The sequence below is a fragment of the Vanellus vanellus genome (assembly GCF_965231255.1).
Source record: "Vanellus vanellus genome assembly, chromosome: 17".
In the NCBI taxonomy this organism is placed as follows: domain Eukaryota; kingdom Metazoa; phylum Chordata; class Aves; order Charadriiformes; family Charadriidae; genus Vanellus; species Vanellus vanellus.
Window position 1 is genome coordinate 6,903,516 of NC_138922.1, and position 24,938 is coordinate 6,928,453.

Consider the following 24,938-nt stretch of genomic DNA (forward strand, 5'->3'; position numbering starts at 1 on the left):
GAGCCCCCTCAGGACCTCATGTCCTGTGGGGAACGTCACCGACATTGGGGTTGAAGGGGTTCAGCTCAGCCAGGCCGTAGCGAGGATGGCAAGCCTGGGGAGCCAGGCCTGCCCTGACAGAAAGGGGGTGCCACGGTGTGACCCACCACAGCACTCTCAAGATGGCGGCCCAGCCCGGCCGCCACTCCCAACCTGGCCGTTACAATGGACAGCGCGCACGCGCTTCTTCGGATTGGGGGTAACTGCGCATGCGCCTCACGGCCGGTGCCCTTCCGTCCCCTACGTAAGTGGCGGCCACTCTCCAGATGGCGGTCGGCCTTGTTGCGCATGCTCGGTGTGTCTTGCCGCTCCCAAGATGGCGTCGCGGCAGTGACGGGTGGGCGGAGGAGGGTGTCTGCAGTGGGAGTAAACGGTGGAGAGCGGCCCCGGCGCCCCGCGGCAGGATGATCCCGACCGAGGAGGTGTCGGTCCGCAGGAGGGAGATCGAGGACAAGCTCAAGCAGGTGGGACTGAGCAAGGGACCTGCCCTGGGGCTCGGCCGGGCCTGGGCCCGCGCCCGGAGCCCCAGCGCGTTGCCTAGGAGGTGGGGCTGGGAGGTGTCCTGGAGGTCCCCACCGCGCCCGGGAGCGTCCCGGGACCCCCTAAGGGACTGATCGCCCCGCTCCAGACCTGGCAGCATCCCTAGGTCCTCTTCAGGGCCTAGAGCCCTTGTTTTCAGGGTCGAGGGGTATCTCCGTCCCCTATTTCGGGCCTGGGGCCCCTCTCTTAGGGTCTGGTAGCTTCTGGGGGCTCTTCAGGTCCAGCCTGAGAGGCCAGCCCGTGCAGGCTGCTATTCCTCCCCCTATCTCTGGGCTTCAGTGACTTGAAAACAGCTCTCGGTGTTTGCTCTGCATCGGTCACTGGCGTACGGCTGTGCATGGGATTTGGATGGTGCCTTTGCAACACCTGTGTTGTGCTGTGGCAGGGAAACATGTGGTGTGAGTCTGTACCTCTGTGGTAAAGGTGTTAATTTGATATTGTACTGTGACTTCAGTGTGCTAAGGCAGGTGGCATTGAAGGGAAATGAGTAATCCATAAAAGCTTCACTCATTACGTTATGTGTTGCTCACCTTGGGTCAATTTCCCTGATTTCTGTTAAGATGTGGTGTATTAAAATGCGGCCTCAGCATCAGACCAAACATTATTTGCTGCACTGTTTACCAGGACTTGTAAAAACCTACATGTAATGTTTAGTGACTTAAATGCTTAGTGTTCAGAATTGAAGATTGTTTTTTCATCCTACTGACAGGAAGAAGAAACTCTGTCCTTTATCAAAGAGAGCCTTGAGAAGAGCGACCAGCTTACAAAGAACATGGTAAGGAGATCCTTGAAGTTCATCCTTTCATCCTTAATGTTGGGCCTGGGGTTTACTTTTTCTTGGGAGAATCTGTTTTCAAGGCTGTCATTGTGCCCATCTGGAGAATGCAGGGCAACCACGTGCTCTGCATCTGTGTTTTACACTTCAGTGGCTGGGCAAAGGGGAAAAATGATGAATGTTTTAATCTGAAGCTTCTTTCCTGCGGAGATGAAGGCTCAAATGAGCTGTTGGCCTTGTCTCTTTACAGTCTGTCCTGTCTCTCGGGAGGAGGTATTAATAGACCCCAGACTAGTTTGTGCAACAGCATCACATTGTTGCTTCATAAAGTCAGGTCTCATTTGGAGTTTTATTTTGGGAGTGTTATGTTTAAGAGGTAGAAAGTAATTACTGTGCTTTAATTGCTTGTAAGCACTCAGCTAGTATACTATATGCAGTTTGGGGCTTGGTGCTTTAAGAAAGTCAGAGGCACCACCAGAGAAGCATGGAAAACATAACAGAGGAGTGAATCTTGAAAGAATTACATTTTGGCATAGAAGAGATGACATTAGGGCACCGTTTATGAGTTTACTAAGGTTTTCCACCTTTCAGAAGCAATATCACAGTCCTTTTTGAAAACCAAAGGTCTGTGACAGAAAAGAATGTTCACGCTATACTGGTTCTGTGCCTTCATGTTGTGCATCTCATGTTTGGGTCTTAGTGGCATGGAGCAAAGTGGCTGCTGGTTTATGCTTTTGTTACTCTTTTTACCTAGGGCACCTCCAGGCAGTTCCTGTGGATTTGTTTCTTGCTGTCAAATAATAGGAAATTTTGCTCCTCCTTAGTATTGTCTTGGAATATTATTTTCACGTTTCACAAACATTTAGTTCAAGATTGACCCACCTCTATATGCCAGGTGATCTGTTTTGTGGTTCCTAATAGAAATTAGGACACAGGGAGATTAAACAGCCCACATAAGGAGCCATGGCAAATTAGTAGCAGAGCCCAAAAAGAGAAGCTGGGACCTGAAGGTCCATGATTACCCTGCTCTAACTACTACCCTACTGTATGGATCCTCAGCTCTCTGTTTCTTTCTTGGCATGTAGGTTTCTATCCTCTCCTCCTTTGAAAGTCGTTTGATGAAGCTGGAGAACTCGATCATCCCTGTCCATAAACAGACAGAGAACCTGCAGCGCTTGCAGGAGAATGTGGAGAAGACCCTGTCATGCTTGGATCACGTCATCAGTTACTACCATGTGGCTAAGGACACAGAGAAGATCATAAAGGAAGGGTGAGTTGCACAGCTAGATCTTGCTCACGAGCTTCATCCTATTGAAACTTCGTGATTCCATCTCCAAAGTTCAGAGTTGGAAGGGACCTCTAGAGATCATTTAGTCCAACTCCCCTGCCAAAGCAGGATTGCCTAGAGCACATTACTCGGGACTACATCCAGGCGGGTCTTGAAAAACTCCAGAGAAGTGGACTCCACAAGCTCCCTGGGCAGCCTGTTCCAGTGCTCTGTCACCCTCACCGTAAAGAAGTTTTTCCATGTATTTGAATGGAACTTCCTATGTTCTAACTTGTGCCCATTGTCCCTCGTCCTGTTACTGGGAACCGTTGAAAAGAGCCTGGCTCCATCCTCCTTCAACCCACCCTTTAGATACTTGTAAGCATTAATAAGGTCTCCCCTCAGCCTTCTCTTCTCCAGGCTAAAGAGTCCCAGCTCTCTCAGCCTTTCCTCATAAGGCAGATGCTCCAATCCCGCAGTTGTCTTAGTTGCCCTTCGCTGGACTCACTCCAGCAGTTCCCTGTCCCTCTTGAACTGGGGAGCCCAAAACTGGACACAGTATTCCAGTTGTGGCCTCACCAGTGCAGAGTAGAGGGGGAGAATGACCTCCCTCGACTTACTGGCCACACTCTTCCCTATGCAGCCCAGGATTCCATTGGCCTTTTTGGCAACAAGGGCACATTGCTGGGCCATGGATAATTTACTGTCTACCACGACCCCCAGATCCTTCTTCTCAGAGCTACTTCTCAGCAGGTCCGCCCCTAACCTATACTGGTGTTTTACATTCTTCCTCCCCAGGTGCAGGACCTTGCACTTGCTTTTGTTGAACCTCATTAGGTTCTTCTCTGCCCAGCTCTCCAGCCTGTCCAGGTCACGCTGGATGGCAGCATGGCCCTCTGGGGTGTCAGCCACCCCACCCAGTTTGGTATCATCAGCCAACCTGCTGAGGATACACTCTGTCCCCTCATCCAGGTCATTAATGAATATATTAAACAAAATTGGACCAAGTATTGACCCCCGGGGGACACCACTGGTTACAGGCCTCCAACTACACTCTGTGCCGCTGATCACAACCCTCTGAAGTAGGGGAGCTGACTCCACATGCTCATCATAATGTTCCTTGTACCCTTCCCACACATTTTCCCCACCATCAGTCCACAGTAAAGCTGTGTGACTTGACCTTCAGCAGTCCCCAGAGGGCAAAGTCTGCTCAGACTCTGCACTAGTGTCTCTTTTAGGTTTTTTAGATGTGCTGCCATATAAATCTCATGAGCGTTGGTGACTTCTCTTCTTTCCTCAGCCCTTTTCCCAAACATTCTTCTTGCCCTGTTGATGTTGTTGCATCCAGGATGAATCAGAAATGCCCTGGAGCCTGCTTTCAGTCTCTGGGAGGGTGTTGTGATGGCCCTTCACTAGGATGGGATGTGCAGCTTCCTCTACCTTCCCATCAGGACCTGACTGGGAGAGGAAGGCAAAGCTGAGAGTTGTGTGCTGCTCAATCATTAGTACTTCTCCACTTGGTGAGTGGATTGGGTATTCTGCTGTGGCATTGAGTGGAAACAAAAGGGAATCCCATGATCTCCTCCTAGTTGAAGAAAAGGGAATTGAAATTTTCCTTGTTTTTACCAAGAAAGCACCAGACCAAACTCAGGATATCTTCTTTCTTTGCTTCTTGGGTACTCACTGCTTTGTATTTTTGGTTTTATTTTCAGCCCCACTGGGAGGCTGGAGGAATACTTGAATTGCATGGACAAAATCCAGAAGGCAGTGGAATACTTCCAGGACAACAATCCAGACAGCCCAGAGCTGAACCGTGTGGTAGGTTATGGGTCTAGAACCTGGCATGGGTGAGAGAGGGGCAGACAGCCCTGCTGCTTGCCCTCTTGCTGAGAGAGGCTGTCAGACTTGCTGCCTGGTGAAGATGGTGTTTGGGTGCAGCTGAAGAAACGATTGTTTTGGCTTCTGTTTAACTCTGCACTCAGCAGAGCATTTCTGCTTGTGGTGTTTTGCTCTTTACGCATTGTGCTGGTATGGCTTCTGTAAGGATATCTTGCACGTGTAGTGGAGTTGATCAAACCTTGTCTTGAGTCGCTCTTGTCAGTCCTTCAACTGCTTGAGCAGAATGGAAGATCTGTTTAAATCCCACTTGAAGACTGAGCTTTTTTTTTATTTAATTCTCTTTAAAAGTCTCTTAGTTACAGATATTGTTGGAGTTTGAAGCATGTGGTACTTGACAGTGGTTAGAAATGCCACAGAAAGTACATTTTCATACAGAAATAGTTGTAAGTGACTGGTTACAGAAGCCCTGTGCTGCTTCTGTCTTTCTGCTGTTTTGTGCCAGAAATCACTCTTTGAGAGGGGCAAGGAGTCCCTGGAATCAGAGTTTCGCAGCTTGATGACACGACACACCAAACCAGTCCCACCCATCCTCATCCTGGATCTGATCAGCGGGGACGATGAAATGGAGACACAGGAGGAGATGTCTCTGGAGCACCTCCCAGAGAGTGTCCTGCATGACATCATCCGCATTTCTGGCTGGTTGGTGGAAAATGGCAGGAATCAAGGTTGGTAGTGCTGCGTGGTGTTCCCTTGTAGCTCTGTATCAGCTGAGTGCTCTTCAACTACGTGTGGTTGAGAGCAAAAGTAGGGTGTTGAGGGTTGTGTGTAGCACTGCACAGCTTGCCTTGTAGATCGCACACCTTCAGCCACAAAGCCTCTGCTTAGGTGTTGCTGTGGCTAACAAACCATGCGTCACACTGCTGTTGGTAGCTAGCAGTGCTAGCAAAACTAGTGACTGCCTTAGTGGTTGGTACCTTTTAGGTGAGTAGTTCAGTTTCCTTTCAATCGCTTTCTTGAGATCCTGCATTTTTTTACAGCATTTCTAGTGAGACTGAAGTGTGATTTGTCAGTTGAACATAACGATCTTCTGGTGGATATGATGAGAGAAAGAGCTTTGTAAATAAAGCACAAGTTACCTTAATGCATAGTCTGTCCTATAGCAGAAATCTATTTAAGTTGCATCTGTAATGCCTTCTGATGGAGCTGCAACTATCTAGTGCTCAGGTATTATAAATGTGCAAGACACTGGTTGCTTATTCCCATTTGGAAACTATTTATGAACAGAACTTTTTGTATAAAATGGGACCAAGGGCAGGGGGAAAGCAGCACAGAAGACTTTCTTCAATCAGTACATGTCTCTCTTCTGTTCTGCGGCATCAAAATCTGCCTACAGCTTTATACTCTTTTATTAACTTTTCCTTTGGAAGTGAATGACTTTGTGGACCTGTTATAGGAAACCTGTACTTTCACGTATGTATAGCTACTAGAATTGCCCCCCACCTCAATGATTTACTTCTGAGTGGGGATTACTGTGCTTACCAAGTGTGACGAACATCTTTAAAAGCTTCTTAAGAATTTTTCCAAGGTCAAAGGCAAGTCAAGCATATATAGCATATTTCATTAGTCAGTTTGTATTCTGCTTTCAAATGATGAACACCTAATTTAGTTCCTGAGTGCTCTGAATCCTGAGGAGTGTGTAAAGTCTCTCATGCTAGAAACTGAGCACTTGAATTGACAATGTCTTGCACAAATGTGTCCCATCCATTGCACAACTGATGCGCTCTTGGTAGTGGTGCACAGACTTAATGTGTGTGGTGGGAGGGCTGGAATGAATACTGCAGGGGAAGGAAGAAGAAGTTTTAAAGAAAATAGGAGAGGCTCTGGGAGGAAAAAACACTTGCTTGGGGCTCCCTGTCAATGCTAGTAAGTCCCCTTAGGGACACAGACTGTTTCACAAAAGGTTTGTTTTACCATATAGTGTTCCCTCTTCGCTTATAATCTTGTTTCTATCTTGTCTCCTTAGATTTCATGACTGTTTACTTCCAAATCCGCTCTGTCCAGCTCGACCGCTCCATCAAGGGGCTGAAAGACCATTTCCGTAAGAACAGCTCCTCCACCGGGGTGCCATATTCCCCTGCCATTCAGAACAAAAGGAAGGACACCCCCACCAAAAAGCCAATCAAGAGACCAGGTGAGTCCCTGAAAGGGGGGGGATCACTGTACTGTGTATCCTCTTGCCTGGGTGTTGAACACATATCTGCAGGCCTTCTCACTGCTGAGGTAGCCTGTGTGTCTAAAATGTGCTTTTAGGACTGGAGCAGAGGTGAGATTTTGGAGATAAGCACCTCTTCTCTGCCCTGGATTCAGCATTGAGATTACAGACATTTTCTGTCTCTGTCAAGTCATCAGGTCTGTTCTCTCATCTATATAAAGGGAGGATGGGGGTCCTGTATACAGGGAGAGAAAAGGCCGTTGCCTTAACAAAGGAGATAAGTAAAAAGAGACCTGAGAGGCCTATAAAACGATATGATCTGAGAACACCTGTCCTCAGCCTTGGAATACAGAATATAGACTGTGCCATAGCAAAATAAAAAACTCAGATCTGATCAAACGCATCACTTTACTCATTAGTTAAGAATAAATTATTGTTGTGCTAGGAAACCAAGCCAGGGGTTGAGATGGGGACTAAGTAGGTGCCTACAGAAATGAGATCCAAAGTTGTCTGAATTTTGGAAGGGCTGTTGAAGCTTTTGCCTCGGCTTGTCTTTGGAAGAGCTACAAATGTGGCTGGTGGGTTATTCCACCTCTCCTCATAATGGAGTTTTGCTGCATTTTCTGCAGCTGGTGAGGCTGGTCACTCCAATGTACTGGTGTGCAGAGCTGGAGTTCCCATCTCTGAAATGTGCCATCTAGTGGGAGCATGGCCAGAAGGAGGGCCAGCAAAAGCTAGCACGTACCTCTCGCAGCAGCACAGTGATATTGTCCCTCTGTGTGTCACAGCACCCTGTTGTCTCCTCTGTAACAGTGATGAAAGTCAGAAAAGTTCATGTTTCTGTGGGTCTACCTGGCCAATACTCTCCCTCCCTAATATTTTTTCCTGTGTTGTCCAAATAGTCTTACTGAGTTCAGGAAAATAATAAGAAATGTGGGTAGGGACTGGGAATGGATGGGATGGGTGTTTCTTTTCCTACTTTCCCCATTTTAATTGTGTTGTGTTTATTTTTATAATCCTGATGTGAATGCAGTCCTCATCCCAGGTAATGTGCATCTATGTGTGTGCGTGCTGGCCCTGGTGCTCACTCTCTTTACTTCTGTGGGTGGAGAGGCTTTGCTGGGCCTCTTCTTGCTAAAGCAGAGGGTGTGCCTGGGATATTTGGAGTGGGAGGGCTGCCTGGGGAAGGCTGTGATGTCCAGAGATCACCCCTCTGGTCTTTTAAAATCGATCTGTGCCACCGCTGTTGTGCCCTGGAGCTGTTCCTGAAAGCTGATGTGCAAGTCGCAGTTAGTGAATGCAGTCAGTCTGCAAGTTTCAGTGGATTTTCCCCTGTCAGCAGAGAACCACCTGATAAGGGGATGTCTCACCCCACATTTGGCTTTCCTCTGGAGTTTGTCAGGTAGTTATTTGCAAAAGAATTTTTCACCAGTGTTGGGACACCTGTAGAGGACCATATCCTCCTGCTAAGGAGAACTAGCAATACTGCAGATGACAGAAAATCAGTGTTTACAATTGCTCTGAAGCATGATGGCAGTCATCTGTGTTCAGCTCCTGACCAGTGGCTCCTGCCCAACACCATATCAATAAGTAAAAAATTATTTTTGTGTGGTTCAGTAGCTCTCTACTGGAAAGATGCCAGGTATGGATCTGTAGCTGAGCCATGGGGAGCTCAGGTTGTGGATGCTTCAGATTTGGTCCACGATTCTCAGTTATCACCTGATACTGAAAAGATCCCTGGGTTTTGATTGCAGTGAAGTCAGCATGGTCAGCCAACTTTTCTGAGCAGCCTGCCAAATGGTAACATTTCCCCTGTGCTCTTGGTAATTAGTCAGACATGGAGGAGACATTTTTTTTTTTTTTTATGGGCAAATTAAAAAAAAAAAATCACTAGGATTTTTCTAGTGAGTCTCAGATCTTGGATGCTTATATAGAGAGTGTAGAAAGGAGCCCACATGTTTGAGAGCACAAGCATTTGAACAGGGTTCCTCCAAAATGGATGCATTTGGCATCCAAAATTACTTGTCGTGATGAATGTCTTGGCTGTAGATTTGCCAGGAGATTTTGAACTCTTTTTGCCCAGTTTAATTGGAGTTTGAGATGGGCCAGGTAGAAGACACAGAGCATGGTCTGAATGCACTTACAGAGCTGACAGTGTATGAAGGAAAGAGCATTTCAAATGATCTATTGGGGTATTGTTAATCTCAAGAAAAAATAGTGGCTAATTTATCTCCAATCTTCCGTGAACAAGGACAGAGAACGAGACTGTAGCCCTTGAAGGACAGGGGTGGTTAAACCTCATACACCAGCCATCTCTTATGGCTGCTAAATTGTACTTAAGTGAAATTAAAAATGGAGGAAAAAATAGTCTTTGAGCAGAGATTCACTGTTTTTTTTCCTGTGGTTCCATCAGCTTTCAAGGACAGGTCTTGAACTGAAGGTCTTACACCCTCTTTGCAGTGGCACAGTGGCCCTCTTCATAGCTGTATTCATCTGGTGTTGTTTGATTCCCCTGGTTTTAGTCTTTGTTCAATTATGGAGAAAGAAATTTTTTTCTTTGCTATTGCTTCAGTAAGTAAAGTCAAGTTCTGACAATTTGAGTTTCAGGCAAGGGGGTTTTCTCATGGTTCTAACAAGTGAGCTAATTTCCTTAGTCCTTAAGGAAGAATATCCCAGTGCACACCCCAATGCACACTTTAACCTGTTGCAAGGGATAAATAACAAACTACATCTGTTGTGCTATAACTTGTTTACCCACAAAGTGCAAGAGAGGCTACAGCTAAGGGAAGGTGAGGTAGTAGGGACAGGGTAACAAGGCAGAGAGACCCCGCACTCTCCCCCAGGTGCTATGTTGGATTCTGGAGAACATGCCCCATATCCATGTGTTGTTTCAGAGGGTCTTCATCTCTCTGTTATTGTTTTATTTGTTGGTGCACCCTGTACCATCTATGTTTGTTACAGCCTGCGGTTGAAAATCTGACTGGTTTTCCCCCCCCCAGTAGTTTGTGATTTGAAATGTCAGCAGTCTGTCTCAGAGGGCAAGTGATAGTTAGGGAAAGATAGTAGGGCCAGAAGTTGCCAGTAGGGGCACCCAGCCTGGCTGCCTACAAGCAAAAGCCAGAGAGCTTTAGCTAGTTTTATACGGACTCCTGCAGCTGGTGCTTAACAAAAGAGAATGCGTTGCCCTTCTGCTTGGTTAGAAAACTATCTAATGGAAGAGAGAAAAAGGCAAACAACGTGGAATTGGAAAACTGTTCCTCATGTATGCCCAAAAGCCACTTAATTTAACAATTGGGCCACAGGAACTAAAGTTTCAGGTGTTTTTTGACTGTTAGGATTTTTTGGGGGCTCTCTTTGAGCTATAGGGGAGCCCTTTTCCAGTTTATTTAATGCTCCAGTTTACCTTGGGGTGAGGTGCTACCTGAAAGCAGGCTGTGGAGTCTTTTGTGTGGCAGAATAAAGAGCCTGTTCCTGCTTCCCATATTGATCACTGCCTAGCTTGAATGTGATGTTTTTGTTAGTAGCTGAAAGCCATCCCATTTGGTTTTTGAGCATCCTAATAGGGGAAAACAATCACGGAACAAAAGCATTTGGCTTCCACTAGAATCAATTAAAGCCTGATTACAATGCTAAGTCAGAGGGATACAGCAGCACTGAAGTGATACCCATCAACACTGAACACTCAGTGTGTGTCAGCGTAAACACAGGTAATTGTGCTTATGCAAATAAAATGCAGCAGAGGCCTTTCACCTCACATCTGAGAAGAAACTGTCAGGGGTGGGCTGTGGAGATGTGAAGTGAGATCCTATTAGCAGCAGCAGCAGTTATACTGTCTGCTTGGTTTTGACATCAATTTACCCTCTTTATTTAATTTTTTTTCCCTTCCTCTGGATGCTTGAAAGTGGGAAAGATGAAAGAACTGGTAGAAGAACAGTACCTGGTTTGACCTGCTCTGCATCAGCTGGGCCATGGTAACAGCAGTAAGAAAGAGCTTAGTGCGTGTCTCCAGAGCTTGCTAAAGCCCTGCTTGCTCAGAGGAGCTTGCTGATATGCCCAAGCTCTTGAGGTTTCTGAAAGTAGCTAAGAATAAAGTGATAAAAGTGTTGGGTGTGAAGAGCATAGGGAAGCTTGGAGGAAGAGGCATAGCCCTCTCATTTGTTCATATGGTAGAAGCTAGGAGCAAATGCATCAGCACAGCAAGGGTGCAAGTCTTCCCACCTGGTGTGGGTCTAGAGGGGAGAAGTTTCCTGCTAGAAGAATATTTTATGGATATGATTTTTTTTTTTTTCCCTTTACTAAGTGGTTGAGAACACACTGAACCAGTAGAAAAAAAACGTTGCCAGTGAAACATTATGCTTTAGGAACCATGTTCTGTTATTTAGTAAGTGCACCAGGTTAAGTCAGCTTGGTAATTCAGTAGGAACTTCTCTCTTCTGTTCTCCCCCATTAGAGATACATTGTCTGGGGGTCTTGAAGTTTCCTTTTCACTGCTGTATATCACTTCATGGATGAAGCTGTTCTGCACCCCAGGATGCTGTTCTGTAGCAGTGTGTACTTGGGCTTCCCCTCAGGATAGCGGGTCCTCAGCATTTGGGCAGCTAACACTCACTTCCAGGCTGCCCTGTGGCTTACAGTTACTGGTGGAAGTGGGAATTTTCTGCATGTTTGAAGTGTTTATTACTTTTAAAGAGGAAGAACAATTCTTAATTTTAGCAGCAGCTTTTTTATTTCTTGGATCCTTCTTCATTTACTCAGCCCAGCTCTGTTTCATCTGGGTCTCCTATAGAAACTCCTTTTACCTTCCCAAAACTTTCTGTTCCCTGTTGTGCAGGCAACAGCAAAGCTCTGCTGTGAGAGGGTGTCCGTGTGCTTGTGATAATTGTAGCTTGTTGCATGACGACTAACCTTTTAATGTGGAAACAGTGCTTAGTCTTCAGTTGTCACATTAATGCTTTGTTTTGTGCTTTCTAGCTGTATATCCAGCATTGGCTTTTGTTCAGTTCTGTCTGGTTTTTGTGTGTGTTAAGTATAAATCTTTTAACCCAGTGTTATTTTTTTTTTCCATGGTTTTAATTGATTTGCAGTTCCTTAGAAGAGAAGTTTCTTGGGGATTAGAGTGACTTAATGCGAGTTAGACATGGGTGGGCAGCATCCATTATTCTATGGTTCCTGTGATGGGAATTGCTGCTGCAATTGCTCTCTCTCGAGCCCGGAGGTTGTCACCCTTTTATCGCTTCCTGTAACGCCAGAGATCATTCCTTGTCTTGACTGTGGGGCTCCTGATGGGTCTATATTGAGCATGCTCAGAAAATACACCTTGGAAAGGCACCTCTTTCTGCAGCTCTAACCAAGCGGCTGCCATTGCAGCTCTGGGGAGCAGGCAACGTGTTGCTGGACGGTAATTGTCCGTACTGCAAAGCCCTGCTTCCACAGCTGAGGGAAAGCAACAAACTTTTTACACTTGGCTTAAATAAACTCATTACAGGGAAGGGTGCTTTATTGCTCTCCTTCTCTGATCGTGTTTTCTCACCCGGCCATACCACCTTACCAAACTTATTTGAGCACTCCCTGATTCTGTGACCCTGGCTGGGATTCATGCCCCCACCCTCAAAGTAGGGAAACAGTCTGGAAATGCCATTGTATCTGCACACTTGGACATGAGTTTGGGGTTCATGTTTCTGTACTGAGCATGCTCATTGGTGCCCAGCACCCTCTTGCTGGGCCCAGGTGACTTGCTGGTGGAGGGCTGGTGTTCTGGGTTTGTTTTCTTTCACTCATTTTCTAGGTCTTCTTGTCTCTTCTCTCTGACTCTGGTGACAGGCACGATCCGTAAGGCTCAGAACCTTCTGAAACAGTACTCTCAGCATGGTCTAGATGGGAAAAAGGGGGCCTCTAACCTCATTCCTATGGAAGGTAATCACAGCTCTAGCTACTTCACCCTTGACTTTTTCTGTGTATCAGCCTTGCTTTTCCAGGTGGGACTTCCATTAGCCTAGTGCTTGGTGGACAGCATTGGATAGGTACAGCTGACCTTGGGGAACCAAATTGATGCTGGAGGGCCAAATTCTTTTTCTGAATTTAGTGTCTGAATTTCAAAGTCTCTGTAAACATGAGCACAGGTGGAGAGGAATGTTACCTTAAAGTAGTTGACCCACCATAGCCACCTGGCTAATGGAAGCGCTACTCTGATGACATCTGCTTGTGGTGTTCTGTTCTCTCTTCTTTTTGCCTGGACTTCGAGACATTCAGTTTCATAGTGACCTTTCCAAACCTGATGCTGAAGTGTCGGGCCACAGTTAGCTCAGTGCATCATGCCTGTACATCGTCTGTGTGTAGACCTACCTAAATGGTCATCTTCCGTATTCTGGTCTCCTCTGCTCATACTGGGTGAGGGAGAAGAGGTCACTTGCTTCAAAGCATCTGTAAGACCTTTCTGCCTCCTGCTATGTATCCATCCACAGTAGATCGCTTCAGCACCTACATTGTAGTCAACTAAATCCCAGATGGTGACTAACATCACTCATTTGGGGGAAAAATTCTCATACTGAGCAGGAGAAGGTCTTTGAGTTTGGATTTTTAATGGCTGGATACAAATTTGGCTTCTGGTGCCTGCTATTCCATTCTGAACTTAGGGCAGGAGGTTCAAGGGACTTCTGTGGCCCAACAAATGGCTTAACTCGCACTACTCATCAGGTTTCAAAGGGTTGCTACCGCTACATAGCCAAACAAAGGGATTTGGTCAGGTAGCTTTCCTGGGACTGCGTAGGGAAAAAAGTGTCCATCAGATCAAATAAGCCAAGCTTGAAGCGGCTTCCAGCCAGTCTGAGCATCCATGCTGTAATCACCCTGGATAAATTGCGCCTTCTGTTTGTGCCGGCTGACATCTCACTAGGTCATGAGCATGATTTACGAGTTAAACACCTTTCCGATACCCTGAGCGACAAGCATGGTCCGGCTGCTGGTAAGTACCATGTTGTCACTTCATAACAAGCTGGCTAACATCCCTTCTTTTCAGCATGTTTCACAGTAGTTTTGTAGCCAGTGGCTGTTCATCTATGTGGGCAGTCCTGGAGCATGGGCCTTCTCTGGCTAAAAAGCTCTGGCTCTTCTCAGTAGAATTCACTCCTACTAATCATACACACCCCAAGCCCTCAAATAGGGAACCCTGACTTTGCCTAAGCAAAGACTGGTGGCCACCATGCTGAGGGGCACTTTCCTAGGTAGCTACTGGCTTGTTCAGTGCTGAAGTGAAGCAAACAGGAAAGGGTTCACATGCAGCATGTAATACAGTGGGCCACTCTCCACTGCAGGCAGTCTGTAAAACCACATCACGTTTGTGTGTCCCCTGCTGACTGTAACCTTTAGAAGATCAACCTGAGGGACCTGTCAGTAGAGGGATGAATTGATTCTTTCTATATCAAAAGGTGCACATAATGCTGGGAGGAGAGAAGCAGCAGCCCATAGCCTAGAGAAGGCCCCTCTGTGTAATCTTACTGTCTTTTAGTGGATACTGTGGGGGTCTGAGTAATGCAGGATGGTGTGAATCCGTATGTCTGTCCTGCTGACACTTCCAGCTAGTGATTGGCATGAGTTGGTGCTGGCCTTTGTATCATGCTGGCACTTCTCATGCCTACCACACAGGTTCTTTGATGGATCTTTGTCTGAGACATTCATATGCTCCAATACTTGAATATTTGTGTTTGTGTGCAGCATTGTGTAACAGATAGCTCACCTAGCTGTGCTGATATTCCTGCTTCATAGGATTTAAATGTTCATCTGCCTGTTTTTTATCTTCTGTTTCTGCCTGTGGGAAGAGGCTGCCTTCCAGGACAGCCTTGATTTCCCAGAAATGTTGATGCAAAATGGCAGTTCTTCATCTGCATGATGGATGGAGATAAGGAATTCTAAAAATACGAGCAGAAATGTTGAATAATTCACCGCAGACATTCCTGGGTTTAGTACTCGGTGTTCAAGCACTTGATTAAATTTAGTCTGTATCCCAGAAGAGCTCCAAACTTGCCTTCTGTCATGAGGCCGGAAAGAGCTGGTGTCCTGATGTGCCCATTTCCTGAACTGCAGATGACTTTGCCTCTTGCAGGGTATGCATAGCTTCCCATGCACAAACCAAGGGGCAGGTTTGGTGAGAAGATGACTTTTGTTCTCACACAAGGATGGGTGTAAAGCCACAACTGCCTTTTCCAGAAGAACCTTGTGCTCCTTGTGTACGCCAAAGCCTTGGAGTGAGCAGAGCTGCTGGAAGCTCGGTGTGAATTTTGTTCTCTTAAAGCCATCTTGCCTTTACAGGGAGGGATGACGTCTTCGACATCGAGATTGATGCGTACATTCACTGTGTTAGTGCCTTTGTCAAACTGGCCCAGAGCGAATACCAGCTCCTGACAGAAATCGTCCCAGAGCACCACCAGAAGAAGACCTTTGATTCTCTCATCCAGGTCAATTGAGCCTCTCTGCTTTGCTTCTCCTTTAAAGGATGCACACAAAGTCTTTTCCCCCTTCCTCTTCGTTGTGAGGATGTGGATTCCACTACCTGCTGTGGGTGCCCAAGAGGACTACCAGTGCTAGGGAACCAGGGCCTGCACAGGTCCTGCAGAACACGTGTTCAGAGTCATTCACCGGGTACTGCAAATGACCCGTGAGCTAAAGTGGTATCCTGCATTTAGCCCCTCATGCTGCCTTGCCTAGGCAAAAGTCATGCTGCTTCTTCTAACTCTTTGGCTTTGTTGCAGGAGTCATTAGATAACTTGATCATGGAGGGGGATAACATTGTCTCAGCTGCCCGGAAAGCCATCATCCGACATGACTATTCAGCTGTGCTCACAATCTTCCCCATCCTTAAGCATCTCAAGCAGATGAAGCCAGAATTTGACCAGGTCTTGCAGGTAAGCGTGATGGGATTGGAGAGAGTCCTGTGGCTTGTGTTGTCTGGAGAACTCTTTGAAAGGGATGATCACAGTGGCTTTGAACAAAGCCATGCTGCTTCTGTCCTCCAGCATGGACTGGAAGTGACCAAAAGCAGTATGATCCTTTCTGTGATGCTGGACCAGCATCTTGGCATCTCTCAGCAGTGGTTCTCTTCACTTCCTCATGACCTGGTGATGGACTGTTCTATGTTATTCTGCTGTATACATGGCCTCTGAGGTGTTTCAGCTCTGATACTATTGAGCTTAGTTTAGACTGTGCTCACTGACATGTGGAAGATTGGCTGCTCTGAGGAGAGCCTGCTTTTAAAGGAGAAGCCGCTGCCCGAGCATTCACGCCTCATTCAAGGAGTTGCACACACAGCACCCGAGTCTGTCACTGCTCGGACCAGGGTCCCTTTGGAGCAGGTGACTCCAGTGAGCTGACAGGTGACCCTTCTGACTCCTCACACACACAACTTTCAGGTGGGCTTCCTCCTTCAGGCTCGACCCTAGGTTTCCTGCAGCAGGGTCTCAGTCATCGGATTTAATAAAAATAATTTAATTGAAAGGTACAGCAGCAGAGTCAGCCCAGGCTGGGTGCCTCCAGAGAGGGATGTAGAACAAAGAAATCCCTGGGCAATGATACCTTCACGATCTATACACCTGCCCCTCACGTACTGTTCACTCATCTTTTAGTCCAATGGTGATTTTTGGTCTGGGGTCTCCTAACACCTCCTTGGATTCTCTCTCTGTGTCCAGGCAGGATGGCCATTGACTGCTCTTATCTTGTTGATTTGCAGTCTCTGCTTATGGTTGTAGCCTCTCTATCTTCTGGTTTGCGCTTCTGGTGTACCTGTGGTCGCTGGCAGAGCATGGGGAACTGAAGTCCCAGACTTAGGGAAAAACACTTCCAAAACATCAATGTGTTATTCACACTTTCCTCATACTAAAGGGCTAAACACAGCACTGTACCAGCTGCTAGGAAAATTCCTAAGAAAATTAGCTCTATTGTGGCCTAAAGGCTTCAGCAAATCTAGCCGCTCATGCTAAGTAAAGCTAGGCAAACAGCCTAAATCACACCATATTATAACCCTAAGAAATTTATGCCAATTAAAATTTACTTATTTAAGCTAAACAACTAATATCTCTCAACACCTGCCTTGGACTGTGCCACAAGGTTCTCCAGGTATCAAGTACGGCATCCAGGTTTAGCAAGGCTCCTTTCCATCTGCTTTCAGCTGGTGCCTGTGATGCACCAACCTCTCTTATCAGGTACTGCATAAGAGGAAACATGAGGGGTAGCAAGTCCTGATCACCGTTAGGCTCACAACTTCTTTCCTTCCTGGCAGCTGAAGAATGTAGGATTTCATGCATTGTTGATGGTGCTGTATATATTCTCCTGGCACATGGGGAACTGAGAATAAAATGCTGGGATGGGAGATTAGGGTGGGTAGGTGCTGAATGGAAGCTCAAATACTGTTTGTTATCCTTCTCTGATCTGTTATGGGACTATTCCAGGGAACTGCAGCTGGCACTAAGAACAAACTACCGGGGCTGATCACTTCCATGGAGACCACTGGTGCAAAGGCACTTGAAGAGTTTGCAGACAACATTAAGGTAGAATTCTCCTCAATGTTCTCTCTAGCAAGACCAACAGACTTGGAAGAGGGGGTTTCTAAGCAGTTTAACTTTCTGCTTTCCGTGAGACCACATCATTTGTGAGTCAAATGTGATCCAGCAGGCCTGTGTTTGCTGGTTTGCTTTGGACTGTTAGCTGCAAAAACCGAACGCTGGGTGCTGATTTCAAATACAGGGGGCCTCTGCCTAAGACTGTTAACAGGCATGCTGCTAGTAATTTGGTATAAGCTTTCAGGCCTCTGCAGATATCAAGTCAAAGAAAGGAAAATTGCTGACTTGAAAAGCTTTGGAGGTCTGGCGTTAAACTCTCCCTCTGTAAGGTGGGCTTGGTGAATGGCACTGCCTGGTAGGTGAACTGAAGTTTTGATGGTCACATGCTGAACAAACCCCTGTGGTCCTGAGCTGCCAGTGCATAGGAGCTGTGGTTTCTGAGGACCAGGAGATGGCACTGAGAGCCAGGTCTGAGGTTGAGAGCGGCTGGATAAACAAGCCTGCAGCTCACTTGCAGCAGCACTTGTATTGTAGATGCCTTCAATCTCCTTGTACTCTTGCCTTATGTCTCTCTCTTCTCTTCTTAGAATGATCCGGACAAGGAATATAACATGCCAAAAGATGGGACAGTTCACGAACTCACCAGCAACGTACGTGGTGATTTGAACCATCCCTTGTCAAAAACATAATCTGAAGAGGTTTTGGAAAGAACACTAGGGAAATTTCTTTTCTTAAGTTAAGCTGTCTTGGTATTGGAAGGGTAATAAATTGGCTTCCATGGATTTGCTAGTTACCCTTGCTAAGCCATGATATGACCGTGTGGGTAAAATGCAACAACTCAAAGGAGTGTAGTGGTTTGTTTTTTGAAGGCTTTTGAATGTGGGGGGACATGTGCTCCTTCCTGATCCTTAGTAGCAGAACATAGGAGATGCAGTGTCGGTTGATCATAACTTCCCTCCCTTGCTTCCAGGCTATCCTTTTTCTACAGCAGTTGTTGGATTTCCAGGAGACGGCAGGTGCCATGCTGGCATCACAAGGTACATGCATGGGGCTTGTTTGGGCATGCGGTTCCTTCCCCAGATTGTCTGGACATCTTCCCTAAAAAGGTCAAACCTCAGCATGCACTGTGAGCTCGTTCTCCTCCTGTCCTTCACCCTGTGGTTTGTCTTGTCCTCCAATCTACCATGACCATATAGTTGGTTATCTGGAGAACTCCAAGGGATGCAGAGAGTTTCCCTGCTGGCCTTCCACACTTGCTCCTATCAGGTACTCTTTTGATAGTTTTATGCTGATGTGCTCTGTGGTATGAAGAGAAGATGCCTTAGTCATTTAGCTTCAAGTCTGACACTGGACTGGTCCTCTGTAACTGTACTGGAGTGAGGATGATTGGTCCAGCTGAGTTAGCTTTAGTTAAGCTGTGTGTTGATACATTGCCACCTTTGTCTGCCACATCCTCTGGTCAGAGTATAACAGCAGCAGCAAGAATATTCTTATCAGCATCTAGCCATGGTCAAGCTGGAACTCCTGAGCTATTCGTGTGCCACATGCCAAAACGGAGAGACAAGTTTTATCTCTGCTCTCCAGGATGCTAAAGGGACTAGTTGCAGAAAGAAATACACAGATCAGAAGCTGAGAGCTGCTGCCTCATGTAACAGGATGCTGCTGCGTATCAGAGCAACAGCTTTCAGCTCTCTTGTGAGCCCTTGGCCTTGGTAGAGCTCATGCTTTCAAGTAGGTTGGGATAGAGCAGGCTAGAGAGGTGAAGAACTGAAGATTCAGAGTGCACAGGGACCTGAGGAGGCATAGGCTACTAGCTGGTGTTTGGAGAGGGTTAGGGAGCCCATTAGGAGCAGGGGAAGGGGGAAGCTTACAGCTGCCTCCAGACTTTTACCTGCAGTTCCTGCTTGGAAAATTCTGCCAATTCTGAATTAACTCGAGCTAAGATGCCTCTGCTTCTTGCCACATCTCCTCTAGCCACTGCCTTCTGTCCTCTCCACTTGCAAGTTCAGCGTGCTCAGAGCCTCCCAGGCCTTGACTCTTTCTCCTTGGCCGAAGAGGTGATTTTTTTTTTTTTTTTTTTTTTTTTCTTGGAGAAACCAACTGTTTCCCATGTCCTTCCCAGAATGACAATGTCAGCACTGTTGTTTCAAAGTCTTGACATGTTGTCATGCAGTAGGGATCCGTCACAGGAGCTGATTCAAAGGGTGCATAGGCTTTTTTAATTTTTATATTGGTCATATATCAAAATGTGACCATATCCATGACACAAGTCATTTCCTTTTTAATTGTGGCTGGTTGTCCCATCAGGTATAGAGGAATCCTGCTGTGTAAAGGCAGCTTGAGGAAAAATACCTCTTTGCAGTCAGTTCAATTATTAAAGCTTGAAGTTAGTGTAATTGTAACAGATCTGGTAAGTTGGGCTGACTTGTAGTACTTCTGAGCCATGCATGAGATGACCAAGTATTGTAAATCTTGTTCTCTCCATCTGCAGATGGTCCTTAGGGACCATCTACTTCCAGATGCTCCCTGCTATCTGCCAGTGTTGTTCTCATGCAGAAACAGCTCTGTCACTTTCTCCAAAAGCTGAGCCTGGCTCAACATGGGGCACCCATGTAGGGCAGAGCTGTTCTCATTTTGAGTAATACTGGTTACTGAATGTTGATGAAGTTGTGGTCCCTGCCCAGCTGTGGACCGGACACCACCCTAGATCAAGCATCATCAGATCAGAGGTGATTACGTCAGTGAGTTTAAGTGCAGAGTGAGGGTGGCAGGGCTTCGCTCAGGTTCTTGGGAAGGTTATATGGGCTGTGTAGTTCATTTCAAGGACCAGTAAATAGCTGCTGGCATGAGGGGAAGCTTTCCTTTGCTTTGAAAGTGGGTTTGAAATGACTTGGAATGAGGTGTCTTGCTAAATACAACCAACCTCTCTAGCAGGGGAAGGAGGTCAGATTCTGCCTTTCCTCTGTGGTCTCCACTCTATTTGTGTCCGTGGAGGGACTCCTGCCTGCTCTCCTGTGTAGCTATCTGTGGCTGCTCTGTGTTAATATCTGCTTTGTTCTCAAAGGAATGGTGGTCTCTAACCTGTCTTTTTGCACTTTGCGTTTCTTTTTCTCTTTCCTCCCTCCCCTTTTTTCTCTGCTCTACCTAATCTTTGTAGTTCTTGGGGACACATACAATATTCCTTTAGATCCCAGAGGTAAGCAGACTTACCCACATGTACCTGTTCATATTGCCTTGGACTCTGGTGATGTATGTTAATTCTTTATCCTCCAGGAGTGGTAAATAAATTAACACATAATTGAAAAGGGAAGAAGGGGAGGGTGAGTAACTCTTGCCAATGGGCTGGAGAGAATAGGGAGGGCTTGTCACCAGCAGACAATGAGGGATGCCACATGAGCTGCAACAGGCTAAAGACACTCTCATGGCACTGGAATCTCTTTGGCAAGGGCAGTGAGTTGGCCCAGCTGGTATCATGCTTTATCTCATGTGCACTCGGCTCCTTATTGTCCAACTCCCAGCAACAGGAGCCTCGAGGCCTTTCCCATGGGGTGCTTATGAACTCGGACCACCCGAGCTAGGCCCAGCTGCCAAACTCTCTGGTGGGGGGAGGAGGACGTTGCTACCCCACGTGTCCTGTGGGACCTGTGCCCACAAGCCCTTGAGGGCAGAAAGCCATCTCTCATATGCATAGCCAAAGGAACATGTGCCAGCCCAGAGTCATTGCTTGCAAGGGCAGGCTCCCATGCTGGCGCAGTCCCTTGTACAGAGCCAAGCAGGTCCTATCAGCAACCATGGGGATGGCTGAAACTTTCCAGAGCCCTTCTGCTTGTTTCTTGTGTGCCTGCTGTTAACAGCTCCAGCTCATTTGTTCTCTGATTGCAAATTTCTAGTACTTAAAAACCCCCTTCAGATGTTTGGGAAGGATGGGGAGGATGTGTTTAATGACTCAATTTCTGATCAAGTGAATGTCCTCTGAGCAGTAGGAAGGAAAGGAGAGATTTCTGCCAGGGTGCGCAGCACTTGATGCAGATACAACGATTGAGGGGTGCAGAGCTTTTCCACCCTCACCCTGGATAAGCCGCTGACAATCAGTGCTGAAGCAGGGAGCTAATTTCACTGTCGATGGAATTAGTGCAGAGCTCCATAGCAACAGGGACGAGGCTTGTTTGAATAGAGGCAGGCTGACCACACATACCCCCCCTTCCCCATGGCATGTTAACTGGCCTAAGATTCTTTTCTTTTCAGAGACCAGCTCTTCAGCTAGTAGTTACAGTTCAGAGTTCAGCAGGCGGCTGCTGAGCACCTACATCTGTGAGTACTCTGCACACCTTCCCGTTTCTCACCCATCAGCTGTCCTTCACTTAGCTGCTGCTTGAGTGAAGAGCACAGGCTGTGTCTCTTGCTCTATGTGATCTTTCCATTTTTGAGGTGGAGTCTGATGGGAGGAATGGATAAAACAGTCAAACTGGGAATTTGACTGTTACAGTTAGACAGGACAAAACACAGTGGAGCAGCTTGCTGTCCTGCAGAGCTTTTAGTCATCAGTTGCCTTGAACTGTTCTCACCCCGTGCTTTGCTCCTTCAACCCCACAGAGGCTCAGCTGCCAAAGCGGTTCTGCAAAATCTTGATGCTGTAACAGTAGGACAGTGAGATGAGTTCACAGTACTACCTTGTGATGATTTGTTACAATGGGGATCGGGTCCATCAGCTTCTTTGAGATCTGAGCTTGCATCATGGTCAGGCTGAGTGTGATCACCCATGCTGGTCCTGGGACTTACTCTGAACGCAGAATGCAACTTTATTGCCAGTTGCAACAAAGGCATTAGTTCACAGGGAGTTTTTGGTGACTTTCTGAGGAAAGATCTGCCTAAGGCTTGTATGATTGTTGAGTACATGTGATTGTACCCTTGTCTGTACGTGCAGTTGGGGCTGTGCTGTTCACTTTGCTATGGGCCCACAGCGACAGGACAGAGTGCTCAGTTTGGATTGTCACTAATGAGAAATTCCAGTGCAAAACTTTGTCCTCTGTTTTTCCCTCTTTAAGGCAAAGTGCTGGGCAACTTGCAGCTTAACCTTCTTAGTAAATCCAAGGTTTATGAAGACCCAGCTTTGAGTGCCATTTTTCTGCACAACAACTACAACTACATTCTGAAATCTCTGGAGAAGTAAGTGTGTATCTGAGTAAATCTCCCTGAAATCCAGGCTGATTCTAAGCAGTTTTGGAGCAGGGCTCTGTATTGAGTGCATTTATTTGCTAGCCTGTCTCATCTCTGCTCTTTCTTCCATTCTTAAAACTGCCCTTTTGAAACCTTTGCACTGTTATAAACATTGCATTACATGAGAGTGGAAGATAAAAGCATCAGAGATGTCTTAGGTTGTAAAGAATCCTTTGATCTTGAGAGGACTGAGGATATGGCTTTGGAAAGTAACTTGGGGTAGCTTCTGTCTCCCAATTTGTGCATTCCAAGGTCCCTTTCATTGTAAAGGGCATAAAAGTTCTTGTTGATAGGGGCTTGAAATGTTGCTATCCTGCTAGCAGCCCTGAAGAGCAGCTGGCTCACATGCTTCCTCAGGTTTTCTGCTCTTTCAGATCTGAGCTGATCCAGTTGGTAGCTGTGACACAGAAGACAGCTGAGAGGTCTTACCGGGAGCTCATTGAACAGCAGATCCAGACCTACCAGCGCAGGTCAGGTGACATCCTTTGCTCTTCCCTTAGTTTTGTCACAGTTTGAGGGTTCCTTGGGAGATTCATGGCCAATGCTGCTGGAGCAGTGGGAGAACAATTGCCTCTCCTAAAGCCCAAACCAGAAGCTGTCTAAAACCAACTGCTTTATTTTCCAAGTGATTAATCTGACTTGAAGTGGCCACTGTAGAAATTTTTGGGGTGTGTATTGTCTGGGGTGGCCTTTGGGTCACAGGTGAAGACATAGATGCTTTGGTGAGAGATGAGTAACTCCTTCTCTTTGCCTCTTTCCTATCTCATTTCAAATGCAGCTGGTTGAAGGTGACAGATTACATCCTGGAGAGAAACCTGCCTGTCTTTCAACCAGGAGTGAAGGTGAGAGGGTGGTCAAGGTTGGTCTCAAGATGATAGAAGTTGCCAGAAACATCTCCGTTGTCATATTCAAAAATTCTCAGCAACTTTCTTTATATCTTGTGCCAGTATTGTTCTGCAGAGTGAATACTCTGGCTGGGACAAGATGGAGAGCAGCACTGCCTTCTCATCTCCCCTGTCCCAGATTCATACAAGTCTTTTAATCTCTGCCTCTGTCTTATATTTTTCACCTGAGCCGATGCTTCTATTTTGGACTTGAAAAACCCTGAAACCTTCCCTTAGAAAGGGCTAGAAGCATAAAGAAATCTATTTTTATGTCTGTTCTGACTGAAAATTACCCTCGTTAAATCTACTTCAGATGAAAGCCAATTACTGAATGTAGGGTGTGCTGCTCACTGCAGCTTTCTCTCTTTCCTGCTTGAGGAGAGGGAATTCAAGTCAAGTAGGTAGGATATTACTTAGGTTGGATGGGGAACTGTGCATAAACGCTGATATTGGAAAATTATTTCTGGACATGAAATAAAATCCTTTCCCTCCTTGTTGCAGCTCAAGGATAAGGAGAGGCAGATGATAAAGGAGCGCTTTAAGGTAAGGAGGTGTTAGATGGCATAGGAACATCCCCTAGTTGATTGGGGGAGACAGTCAGACCAGAGATCTGCCTAAGGAGGAAACCTGGATGTTGGTGATCAGCAGTGGAGGGGAAGAACATGAGACTCAATATAGACATGTGATTGCAGATGGAACACTCACTGAGTTTTACTTTGGACAGGGTTTTAATGATGGGCTGGAAGAGCTATGTAAGATCCAGAAGGCCTGGGCAATCCCAGACATGGAGCAACGCGACAAAATCCGCCGGGCACAGAAAACCATTGTGAAAGAGACCTATGGTGCCTTCTTGAACAGGTGACAAATCTCTTGTAGTGTTGTCCTTTCTTTGGATTTACTGAGGTCTTTGGGGCTTAGAGTAGCCCAAGTTGAGGCATTTTTCTACTCTCCTGTCTTAGCTGCTCAACCTTGCACACTAGAACATCCCCAAGCTGAACTCTACTAATTGTGAACATCTGCTGTCACCCTGATTCCTTGGTCAGTGTGAGTGCAGATGTTCTAGCTAGCACAAAGCTCTGAGCCACTCTGGTCAGGAGACTAGTTGCAACTAAGTCACTTGCTTCCTGCAAGATACCCTGTCAGATTCAAGCGGGACTTGCTGGAGTGGAGGTGATTTGTGGCAGAGGAGGGGCCAGTGGGTCTCTTGGCTGTGTTCTACTCATTTGTCACCTAGGGGTTGTCTTCCTTTGCAGATACAGTAACGTGCCCTTCACCAAGAACCCTGAGAAGTACATCAAATACCAGGTTGACCAGGTGGGAGAGATGATTGAGAAGCTGTTTGACACATCAGCATAAATTTCCAGCTGTTGTGTACTCTCCAGCTGCCAAGTACAAGTCAGCACTCTCTCAGCAACCTTTGAGAATCCCTTCCCTTCTCTTCTGCCCCATTGTGGTGGGCAGGGTGTTATACTTGTATTTATCAGATTTATAAACCTGTGGAAACACTACCTCCTCGCTATCTTTGCCTTATTGTGTGGATCCGGAGCACAGGCCCACTGTCTTGCTGTGTGGGATCTTGTGTTTGCACATCTTCAGGCCTGGGTATAAATGTTCATGC

The 24,938-nt window shown here is 46.6% G+C and overlaps 1 protein-coding gene across 4 annotated transcripts; it reads left to right on the forward strand.

Annotated features, from left to right (window-relative positions):
* The first annotated feature begins 362 nt into the window (after positions 1-362).
* EXOC7 (exocyst complex component 7) lies at positions 363-24,828 on the forward strand. Of its 4 annotated transcripts, XM_082492262.1 has the most exons (22): positions 363-503; positions 1,289-1,354; positions 2,440-2,624; positions 4,334-4,439; positions 4,963-5,185; positions 6,484-6,651; positions 7,706-7,717; positions 12,493-12,585; positions 13,565-13,633; positions 14,977-15,122; positions 15,417-15,569; positions 17,109-17,207; positions 17,807-17,869; positions 18,190-18,256; positions 20,377-20,415; positions 21,465-21,530; positions 22,265-22,385; positions 22,811-22,906; positions 23,215-23,278; positions 23,822-23,863; positions 24,045-24,178; positions 24,574-24,828. In XM_082492262.1, the coding sequence occupies exons 1-22, from the start codon at positions 444-446 to the stop codon at positions 24,674-24,676; spliced, it is 2,175 nt and encodes a 724-aa protein (XP_082348388.1). In that variant the 5' UTR covers positions 363-443; the 3' UTR covers positions 24,677-24,828. The 4 variants fall into 4 exon arrangements, with proteins under 4 accessions (XP_082348388.1, XP_082348390.1, XP_082348389.1 ...); XM_082492264.1 differs by lacking the exon at positions 20,377-20,415; XM_082492263.1 differs by lacking the exon at positions 13,565-13,633.
* Positions 24,829-24,938: the final 110 nt, after the last annotated feature.